The sequence below is a fragment of the Podarcis raffonei genome, chromosome 7 (assembly GCF_027172205.1).
Source record: "Podarcis raffonei isolate rPodRaf1 chromosome 7, rPodRaf1.pri, whole genome shotgun sequence".
In the NCBI taxonomy this organism is placed as follows: domain Eukaryota; kingdom Metazoa; phylum Chordata; class Lepidosauria; order Squamata; family Lacertidae; genus Podarcis; species Podarcis raffonei.
In genome coordinates this window covers 46,456,319-46,467,519 of record NC_070608.1, presented here as the reverse complement: position 1 = coordinate 46,467,519, position 11,201 = coordinate 46,456,319, and the positions used below count along the sequence as shown (strand labels likewise).

The following is an 11,201-nucleotide window of genomic DNA, read 5'->3' as shown; positions in this document are numbered from 1 at the left end:
AAGTCAAAAGTTGCACAGTTAATTTGTGGCATTTTGATTGTCCTCATAAAATATAACTTGGTCCCACAATGAGTGAATTGATTCTAATTATAAAATTATTCAAACTACAAATAAGAGGTTGATGCATTTTTTGTTTATTTGGGAAGTAAGAATATAAAGAATAAGTATATTTTTAAAATGAATGAAAAAGATGAATATTCATACACTATTAAAGATGGCTTTGTATGTGCACTTCAGGTTTGCTCTCTGTGATTTCACCCTCTACACAGTGAACCCTGTCAAGTAGAGAAGGACAACAGCCTATTCTTTCATTGCCATTACAATGTAAAGACTTGATACCATGCTTTGGATACGTGCCATTATGATATAGTGTGGGGAGCAAATAGAGCCGGTTCCTTAACCAGAGCACACATGCAAAACTGATCTAAATCATTAATAAGTGGAACTACATACTCAGGACTTTAGTATACTTTGAAAATACCTCTGCCAACATCTACATTACTGGAAAGGATACAACTGAAATCTATGCATGTATTTCTTACCCCTCTCTTTGGACACATAATCCAAATGCTAAGGAGAAACATTTTCAGTATTCACCAGCTATATCTCTTTAGATTTGCTCTCAACAACTGAATGCAGAGAGAAATCATAAGAGTTACATTCATACTGATATTCAACACATTTATTAAACATTTTATCATCTGCAGGTTTTTTCTGTATGATGACTTTTGGTGTACTTTGCTAAAGGAGAATATGCTGGATTCAAAGTAGGAATCACTGTTCACTTCCTCCTCTCTAGGGAGATAAAAAACAAAAATAAATAGTATTATTTAACAACGAATAAAGTTTCATAACAAACCTTAAAAAAATATCATTAAATGTTAATAATAATAATAATAATAATAATAATAATAATTTATTTATACCCCACCTATCTGGCTAGGTTTCCCCAGCCACTCCAGGTGGCTCCCAATAGAATATTAAAAACACAATAAAACATCCAACATTGAAAACTTCCCAAAGTTGTAAGGATATAATGTATGCCACTGCACCAATGAATCTCTTCACTCCTCAGCAGCAGTGCAGGACTTTTACATTAGTTAGGAAAACATCAGGCCTTTGGACTTAGAAAATCTAACAACCTTTGGTTTTGTCACCATCTTCCTGAGGTTCAGGCTTGAGAATGAGCTATTTATTTTTATTTATTATGCCATACCATCCTGTAATGGAGTCTACTCACACAGGCAGGATCCACTAGTCCCATGCTGCTAAACTCATTTTGTCTGCCCCCCCCCTCTCTCTCTCTCACACACACACAAACACACACACACACACACACACACACACACACAAAAGCACACAAATAGAGAATCCATTGTGTGAGTGTATATCCACTGGTAACTAAAAAAGCAGTGGGTGGAACATAAAGAGGGGCTGTACTCTGGCGTAGAAGCCATTCAGATGACCAAATCACCAGTGTGTTCCCTAATGCTGGACTTGCTTAGTCATCTCATCCTGTCAAGTGTTAAGGAAACTTTTGCCACAACAAGTGCACCTGTGGTAAATGATTGCTTTCAACCACCCATTCTCAGTAACGAAAGCCTGTCTATAAAACAACATTTACAAATTACAATTTAACCATTGTTGTTTTTTTAAAATGTAAAGACAATCAACTTGCCTTGCCTAGAAATTCTTTTTGTAAAGCTGTAAAGCCTTCCCTGCTACATATTCAATGAATTCTGAACTCTCAGTGTCCAGATCTTGGGGAACCTTGACAGTAAAAGTAGGTGAAGTCAAAATATTCACATCTACGACAGTTTCATTTGGACTGGCAGCTTCACCTCCTTTGACACTTGATGACACCTGAAGGAGAACCAAGCGACATATGTGAGAATATGGTACCTCAAGACACACCATCATTTTTTAAACTTCTCAGTTTGAAGGGGAGCAATAATAAAGTGCCGCTCTTAAATTAGGTTATTAATCAAATACAATCTAAAATTGTATTGTTTGATTTGGTTTTGTTTATTATCATCATCATCATCATTATTTTGATGATGGGAAATACATTTCTAACAGTTTGATGGTAGCTATTAGGGATGCAGAGGCCCAGAAAAAAGATAGCAATTTGGGGCATAGTTTCAGTGATATTTGATAATATATTGTCCACATTTCAGTTATTTCTTTTCTCTATTTCATTTGCCATATTCATGGAGGCACCCATCAACATATGTTCTCGGGGGGGGGGGGCTTGCAAAAATAAAAGAGTAAAATAAAGTATACTATACAATTATGTTATTATTAAGCAGTATATAAATACCCGTATTACCATAATTAAAATGCATCAATATAAACAGTAGAATGCAGCGTTAAACAATTTTTAGCAGCTGAAATTTGTCTGTTCTCAGAGCCCAGTTAAGGTACAGATTCTCCAAATTGGTACTGAAGCAGCCAGGAGTCCTGGAGAGAGAAATATGAATTTCCAGAGACTACAGCAGTTGCACCTCCTGACCCCTCCAGCATATGCTGGTTCTGCACTGAGCTCTCAGATGGGCACAACCAGAAGCAATACATCCTAGACCCCTGGTCTTGGTGACGCCAATTCCTCATCCATGGATTACAAAACAAACTTCCCAACAACTGTTTTTCCCCCTTCTTAAGTCACACTGGGGTACTATATAAATTATATGCAATATAGCATAATTTATCTTTCATTTATAATTTTCAGTGCAAACGAGAGCTTGGAATTTTATTTTTTTTAGAAACATATTTTGGAAAATTACAGGAGGCACTGCATGACTTGTACCCTATGTGCCTGAAGGATTATAACATTCCCTTTGCCCTGAGCTATGTTTTTGTTATATTGATCTAAAGAAGATGCCTGTCAGACGCTAGCAAAACTCTCTTCTTGAAAAGTAATTTACAGAAATTCAAACCAGTTTGTGCCATTTCATTGCTGTCAGATGGTGATACAGGTCAGTTAACCATCATCACACTAAAAGGATTTAGAGTAGGCTAGTGTCTAAGCTCTGGAGTTTCAGATCATCAAGGGATTATCAAGTATACTTAAAATCTACCTCCGCAAGAGCTTAGTATTTTAAAGAACAAAAATAACACACACACATTTTCCCTAGGCAGTACTGAAGCAATAAATATCAGTGAAACAGAACAGAGAGATCATTGTGCAGTGGCATTTTAATGGGTGGCATTTACCTTTACTATATTGAAAATGTTTTCTGGTCCAATAGTCATGTTGGAAAGTTCGGACACCCAGCCAAATCTTTCTTTCATTTTATTCAACAGGTAGGCTGTGTCTTCTGTGTGACGTTTGACCATCTGGAGAATCTGTTGGTATTGCTCACCAGAGATGTTCACCAGCTTAGAGGCATCATCATACTTTGTATGTAGTTCAGGAACATCGGGGCAAACTATAGGAATCAAACAAAATATAGAAAACGTCCTTAAGAAATTTAAGAAACATTCTTAAAAATTCATATATTTTTAAAAAGTGTAATTGCTTATCAATCTATAGAAGTACCTATTCTCAGAATTGTTATAAAAAGTCTTAAGTGGCAGAACAATGTCTATGCAGCTGGATTCTGTTGTGGGCTTATCAGTATGTAGTTTTGGACATGTATGTAGTTGTTATTAACCCTAGTTTTACTATAGCAAGTAAAAACACTTACTACAATATATTTTGTCCTTAGGAATGTTTTACTGAATCATTTGACTCAGTTTTTGTGGCTTCTCAAAACCATTTCATAGTTATGACTATTTTGCAAAACAGAAATTGACAGTAGTATCGTTGGTGATGAACAGGGCCATTATTTACCTCGCATAAAATGATCCTGACATTTTTGGCATCTCTCATGAAATTGAGGGCATCCCGATGAATTCTGACGCAGCTTATTGCACGGAGTTCTCTCATGGTCTGCCATGTTCTTAGAGAACATTCCACTTCCATCAGAATCTAGAGTAAACATGCATACGATGTTAACAAAACACATGGTACACCACATTAATGATAACATAGATCTAATTAAGTAAAATATGATCTTGAGTGGTTTAAACATCAAAGTAGACATGAAACAACCAACTTTAAAGCAGCAGACCTATTTGTGAGGCTGACAGTGGCAGTCTGGTGGTGTTTGCATAGGGAACTGTCAGTAACCTAAAATGAGGTGGATGGGAAATCAAGTTTGTTCATCCCCTGTCCGGAATGGAAATCAATCCAATGAATACAATTGCTGCTTTTTGGATAGCCAGTGTGGTGTAGTGGTTAGAGCAGGGGTCAGCAACCTGTTTCAGCTGTGGGCCGGTCCACTGTCCCTCAGACCTTGTGGGGGGCTGGACTATATTTTGAAAAAAAAAGTATGAACGAATACCTATGCCCCACAAATAACCCAGAGATACATTTAAATAAAAGCACATATTCTACTCATGTAAAAACACACTGATTCCCGGACCGTCCGCGGGCCGGATTAAGAAGGCGATTAGGCCAGATCCGGCCCCCGGGCCTTAGTTTGCCTACCTATGGGTTAGAGTGTTGGACTAAGACCTGGGAGACCAGGATCCAAACCCCACTTGGCCATGAATATCACTGTATGATCTTGGGCCTGTCACAAACTTGAAGCCTAATCTACCTCATACAGCAGCTGTTGGGATTAAATAATGAGGGAAAGAATGATGTACACCACCTTGAGACCCTTGGCGAAAAAGGTGGAATGTAAATGCAATAAACAACAACAACAACAACAACAACATTATAAAACATATTACAATAGCATTGCAGTGATTTACACCAGCCTGAATCGATATGCTCCTAAAAATGCGAAAAGCTACAGTAAAGGTTCAATGCTACTGATATTAAAATGCGAGTTTTACAACTTGCCTTTAAGTTGTTCTGCCATGTCTCTTGCGGTCTCTCGGTATTCTTCAAATACCTCAGTAATCACTTCACCAACACCTTCCAGGACAGTTTTGCTGAAGTCAAAAACTAGTTGGAGGAAGCCTGGTGCCTCCCAGTCCTTAGGGGGAATGGGGTTTCTTACAGTTACCTCAGAAAAAGCTGGCAAAAAGTAGGGCTCCGTCAAGTCTGGATCAGACATGAAATACATTTGAAAAGACTGATCAAATTCTTTTTGCATCCGTTTGAAAAAAACAAAGCTTTTTTCAAAGATTGTGCCCACGTCAGATAACAGCTGGTTGAACAAGTGTTCCATTTGTGCCAGCTGGGCATCCTCTTCTTCAGGTTTTTTCTTAAACTGGAGATCTCGCTCTTGAAGCTCATAAACAGGAAGTGATAATGGAGTCAATTTCTTGAAAAAATCTTCAACCTGCGTGTGGAGAGAAAATAGTTCCTGTCAGCAAATTGTCCAATTCTCATCCTTTGGTAATTGGTGCAAAGGAATGTTTGGAAAGCACATGCATGGACACACCCCAAACTTTTTGAAATGCAAATTTTCCATATTAACTGAATTATGCTGAGACGCCATACTCTAATATGTCATGGCAGCTGTATTCATTTAACCTTAAAATGAAATGCACAAAAGCAAGTATTATCTTTCAAATTAACCAAGGACCAGAAAATCAAGCGTCTTACTTGGACAATGAGTATCATTACTGAAAATTCTGATCCAATTTAGGGTAAGTGGCAGCCTGTGAGATATGCAGCGCTATCCTATGTTTATTTGGAAGCAAATCCCACTGTACCCAACCAATTTTACTCTCCTGTTTAGGATTATGGGATGAAGGAGCTGTTTCAGCACTGTCAAACCCTCCGGTCAACACTTTGCAAAAGGTAACTCAAATTCTACACCAAGGAAAGCTGTGTGGCTCCTATAATTTATAAACCCAGGCAAAATTTGCATGCATCTTGTTTATATTTTAATCTGCTTCTGCTGATCAAAACAAAGAGCAAAGGGCTATGTGATGCACTAAAGCTCCACCTCTGACTTTTGAGATGCGGAATAAAATAAAAATAAAGCTGGAGAAAGTTGTGATTTCAACTCTACTCCTTTTTTCTCTGTGGGTTCTCAAGAGGATGCCATGCACACAGCCCTGGCTTTTAACAGAATACATACTATATACAGTTATGCTGCTTCCCCTCACATGCCTCTTACCTTACTTGTAAATGTGGAGAAGCCATGGCGGCAGGTGGTATAAAATCTCATGCAGTTACTTTCTAGACAAGATTGGCACTCGTCCCATAAATTCTTCAGAGACCCCTGGCATATTTGCTCTTCGTCTTCCAGTCTTTCTTTGACCTCATTCATAAGTCTTAGAGCTTCCTAATTAAGGAATCGGTTATAACTTATGGATCACAAAGTTACTTAAATCAGAATACACATCAGCGTTTTGAAAACTGGCCTTAGTTATACATTATTTCTACAGAATTGCTGTGTCCTATGCTGAAACACTAATTCACTTTAGGGCACAATAAATATTCGTGCTTAATAATCCTCAAGTTAAGATTTCTGCATTTCCGTGTTCAAGGATAGTGCCAGTCATATTTTTTTCCTGCTTCAGTCAACAACTACGTAGATCATGGGGAAGGGCCATAGCTCAGTGGTAGAATATCTGCCTTGTATGCAGAAGGTCTCAGGTTCAATGCTTGGCAGGGTGGGAGAGCCTCATTCCTGAAACCCTGGAGAGCCTTTGCCAGTCAGCATCCACAATATTGAGAAAGATGAACTATTGGTTTGACTGTGGATAAGGCAGCTTCCTTTGTGCCTTCCTAATAAGCATATACCGTATTTTTCCGTCTATAAGATGCCCCCATGTATAAGACTCCCCCTGTTTTGGGGGACTCAGATTTAAGAAAATGGGGGAAGACACTATCCGTGTATAAGACGCGCCCTAATTTTTTACATTATTTTTGAGGGGGGAAACCTAGTCTTATACACAGAGAAATACGGTAAATCAGGTGGGATCTTGCAACACAATGACCTGTGGGGAGGCACTGCAAAAGAAAGGCTATTTCCCCTCCTTTTATCCCCCCTCCATTAACCCCACCACCACCATGCCATATGAGCACGTGAAACTGCCATATGAGTCAGCTCACTGGTTCATTTAACTTAGAGTTATCTGCAACCCTGATTGGCAACAGGTCTTCAGGCAGAAATCTTTCCCACCTCTACTTGGAGAATGAACATGGAACATATAAAGCATGTGTTCTACCACTGGTTGACAGCTCTTCTCGATAGAGCTGGCACCAAGGGCAAATCACAACCTCAGCTGCTCCTTTGAGCAGTGATACTATAGGAACAGCTGTCCAGTGCCTCCTGGATTTGATAGCAGAAGGGTGTAGCTGACAGTAGAGACTTGTTTGTGTCTCAGAAGATGAACATGGTAAGGCACATTAACTCCCTGAGTCCAAGGCATTTGTTGTTCTTGTTGTTAGTCTTCCTGAAGACTCTGAAATCCCCTTCCCTCCATTTCCATGGTCCTGCTAGGGGTGCCCTTAGCATAGTTGTGTTCCAATTCTAGAGAGTGATTACTTCTTAACCACAGCCGTACAAACAGTTAGTCAGGTAAGCAAACCTCAGCTCCATACCATATGGCAGTCATCTGTTGTTTTTATTCCAAAATAGATACTAGGGACTCCTGGCAATTTATTATCGTTTGGAGAGGATTTCCTAGAAAACATGCATGCTTCCTTGTAAAGGGATTAAGGCATGAGGAATTTTGAACAATATTGTTTTTAATAATAAAGTGCTGCATGTATTCAACATTCCTAACCACCCTAATAAACAAGCACTGACTTACAATGGTTTGGGCACATGAAAAACATTTTTTCCTCTCACGTGCAGCAAAAAATGTAGTTATCATATGGCTAAAATGTTTATTTCTTTGAGCAACTCATGTGCAACTTATTATATGTGGAGGTTGTCCAAGCTAACGTTCTGAACACTAGAGTGCTGCATTCCTTTAAAGGCCCATGTTTTGTGACTTGGAGTGCTTATTCTCCAAGCTTCAATGATCTGATTTAGAAAGATTCCCATTTTATCACATCTCCGTTTAAGTAACAAAAACAGCATTCAAAAAGGGGGTGTACCCTTTGTCCCAGCATTGAAAACAGTTACGTCATACATTTGAGTCATTCCAGGTCTAAAATTGTGATGACTAAATTCACCTCTTTTTCTTCACTGCTCTTCTTTAAAGTTCTCATCAGATCAGTGTGCTTGACTTCGTTTCTTTCCATCATAATTTTCATCTGTTTAATGCCAATCAGTGCATTCTTTACCTCTTCATCTACATATTTCTCTCCAACTTCAGACAAAACTGAGGGAAAATGCCATATTATTATTAGTAATAATTTTAATGAACAATCCCTTAAATTGTGGTCTAGCTGCCGAATTACAATTAACACATGCTACCTAGAATAATAATAATAATAATAATAATAATAATAATAATAATAATGGGTCTTTCTGCTTCTGTCTTCAATGTATATACAAACAGATAATCTGGACTAGAATGTCCTGTTAATCATATGCAGTTTATGCTTTTCAGCAATCATATGTTTTAACTTACTGAACCTTAATTTTCAAATAAAGTTACAGAATGCTCATATAAACTATATTTCATACAAGTGTCAACACATTTTGTCAAAATAATGTAGGCATCTTGGCATTATTCCCAATGGCAAAAAGCCAACAGATTTCATGAGCAATTCAGCCAGGCCATCTTGTTACTGTACAGAATTATTGTACAGTTAGTTACTGAACAGACTATGTAAATATTACTGCAGATTCTCTTGTCAATTTTTTTTAATGACTTGGTCCTTTTCAAATCAGGCTTTGCAATAAAAATAGTCCCAGAAACCATCAGATTGATAACTGAGGTAACTATTTCCATACAGAGGGCTTATGACCACCAAGAGTTTTGCTGATTTCCCATTAATTTAGGCTCTAGGCAATTCACATTGACAGTCCTATTGAATTAAGTGGAGTTTACTTCTGAGTCGATATGCACAGAATAGTATTATTGCCCTATTTATTTGATCTAGAAGTCATACTAATCATATTATAATCCATATACAGAAGACTATATCTTGGTGGTCCATGTCAATTAATGTAGAATGGTTAACATGTTGTGGTGCTATATTTGCAATTACCAGCATGGACTAGAATGCTCACATTTATTACAGCAGGACAGTAAAATGGGGTTAAGCGATAGCTAATCTGTGTTCAGTGATCTTGAGAATGTCCCCCTAGCAAAGAGGTAGCAAGTTCCCAGGTTCAAGTGAGGCTTCTTGATTCACTTGTCTGTTCAGAAATACAGTGGCCAACACAGAAGTTTAACATGTACATACCTTTCAGGTTTTCCACAAAATTTATGTCTCCCTCCACGGTAGGTGCACACTGATGTCCCCTCAGACATAATAAGTACGTTATTAAGAACAGTACAGGCTTCATGTTTTCTGCTTAGGAATGAGTACAATACAATAGGTTAATGAGTTGGTTTTCAGATACATCTCAGACAGCTAGGAGGATTAATTTAGAAATATTATGCATTTAGTATTTTCTTACTGTGATAATATATATTTCCCCCCAGCATTTTGTAAAAAAAAAAATTCTTCAAAGAATGGCCCAGTTTTAAGACTGCTTCTGCCAGCAGTAAAATGCTTTAGTATGTAACAATATCTTATAACAGTGGAAACACACAGTGCAACAACATTGTGGCAATGTTTGAAATGATGCTAAACCTGACATTTTGTATCAAAGTGTCTCCTCTTCTCACCCCCCCCCAAATAATATATATTAACTTTTAATAAAAACCTTTTCCATTCTTTAGCTGCTTCAGGAAGTGTAAAAATTAAAACCAAAAGGTTTCCCATTTTGCTAAGCAGAGATGATTTTGCAAATAATATACATGTTAAAACGGGATTCATTAACTCTCCAGGAAATAACTAGCTTTTCCACGGCCTAAAGCTGTTTTCTGTGTTATTTGAAATAATGCAGAACATGTAATATGTGTGGGGTATCAGTATCAATGAAAATGTATCCCGTGTAATCAACTTCCTATTGAAGTTAATGACAAAAACTGATATATTTTTTCTCCCACCTTCTCCACTATATGCTCTGGAGTCTAATAAAACACCTTTCAGTCCCGTTCATTCCAGGTCAGGAAATTTATTCGCATGCTTAATTTTCCCACTGATATCAACGGTGAATTTAAACTGCTTGACTTTGGCTGGATCATGCCTGCCCAAGTCTTTATGTTCCCTTTTACATTTTGTAAAATATTTTACTTTTTGCAATATATTATTAATATATACCACACAACTCTTGTTTTACTAAGGAAAAAAATAAAGTTTTGTATTAGTTTCTTCTCCTTTTCTTTTCAAGCAATTGTACCTAGGTTTTTATTTATTTATTTTTAGAAGGTGTAGTGATATCAAACGAATAGTAATAAAATCAGTTACAATTCAGACCTACAAATGTAGGTCATGGATTTTATATTTATAGGCCCAGCAATAGCAGGTGGCCAGCACATTTTGTGGGGGGAAAAGATGCTGTTTAGTAATAGAACCAACAAGATGTGATATTTACCACAAATTCTGATGCGTCTTCTTGCAAACCTCTTTCAAGCTTCAGGGAAGACCAAGGCAGGATGCTGTTCTAATTTCCATGAGTGTCACAGATTTTGCCATGTACTACTTATCTAATGACAAGGTACTTAATCCTATTAATGGGACATGTGATTAGACTCCAGGATTTTCCTCTCCAGCCTGCCTGTGCTTACATCCAAAAATAAACACTAGAGGGAGCATAAGACACAACTGTGGGAAAGTGGATTTACTGTTTTCTTGGGTAGAGCAAGCTAGATGTAATTGTCAATGGCTTCCTGCCTCTTAAAGCCAGAGATAAAAGCCAAAATATTGCAACAGCCTTTCTTTTTAGGCCTTTTGAAATGTATAATTCATCTATTTTTAACCTGGCCTGTTTCTTATAACTCTGGAACAATTTAATGGTGTGCTTTATATGTTGTTCTGTTTTCGGACAGCCCGACAGTACAAGATTTTTGCCAGGGGTCTAACAATTTACTTTAGATAAACTCAGGGCCTTGGGGGCATAGCCGGGGGAATGTCTGCCTTTTCCCCTTTGACCAAGTCTTTGAATTTAGACCTTTATTAGAAAATTATCCCAAATATGTTTTATCAGCCTGTTCATTTCCATGGGAGCTTACTTGCTTGT

The 11,201-nt window shown here is 37.7% G+C and overlaps 1 protein-coding gene across 1 annotated transcript; it reads right to left on the bottom strand.

Annotated features, from left to right (window-relative positions):
* Positions 1-24: 24 nt before the first annotated feature.
* CLUL1 (clusterin like 1) lies at positions 25-10,734 on the bottom strand. The gene is made up of 9 exons (XM_053396422.1): positions 10,557-10,734; positions 9,317-9,424; positions 8,135-8,283; positions 6,123-6,290; positions 4,892-5,336; positions 3,833-3,970; positions 3,214-3,428; positions 1,675-1,863; positions 25-791 (listed from the first exon to the last, which is right to left on the bottom strand). Exons 2-8 carry the CDS (start codon positions 9,417-9,419, stop codon positions 1,684-1,686), a joined length of 1,398 nt encoding a protein of 465 aa, XP_053252397.1. The 5' UTR covers positions 9,420-9,424; positions 10,557-10,734; the 3' UTR covers positions 25-791; positions 1,675-1,683.
* Between the last annotated feature and the right edge of the window lie 467 nt (positions 10,735-11,201).

Coding starts and splice junctions, on each gene's coding strand:
- CLUL1 (XM_053396422.1), bottom strand. CDS start 9,419: ATGAAGCCTGTACTGTTCTTAATAACGTACTTATTATGTCTGAGGGGA. Junction 6,291..8,134: donor AGAGCAGTGAAGAAAAAGAG/GTGAATTTAGTC, acceptor TTCCTTAATTAG/GAAGCTCTAAGACTTATGAA. Junction 3,971..4,891: donor CATGGCAGAACAACTTAAAG/GCAAGTTGTAAA, acceptor TGTTTACTCTAG/ATTCTGATGGAAGTGGAATG.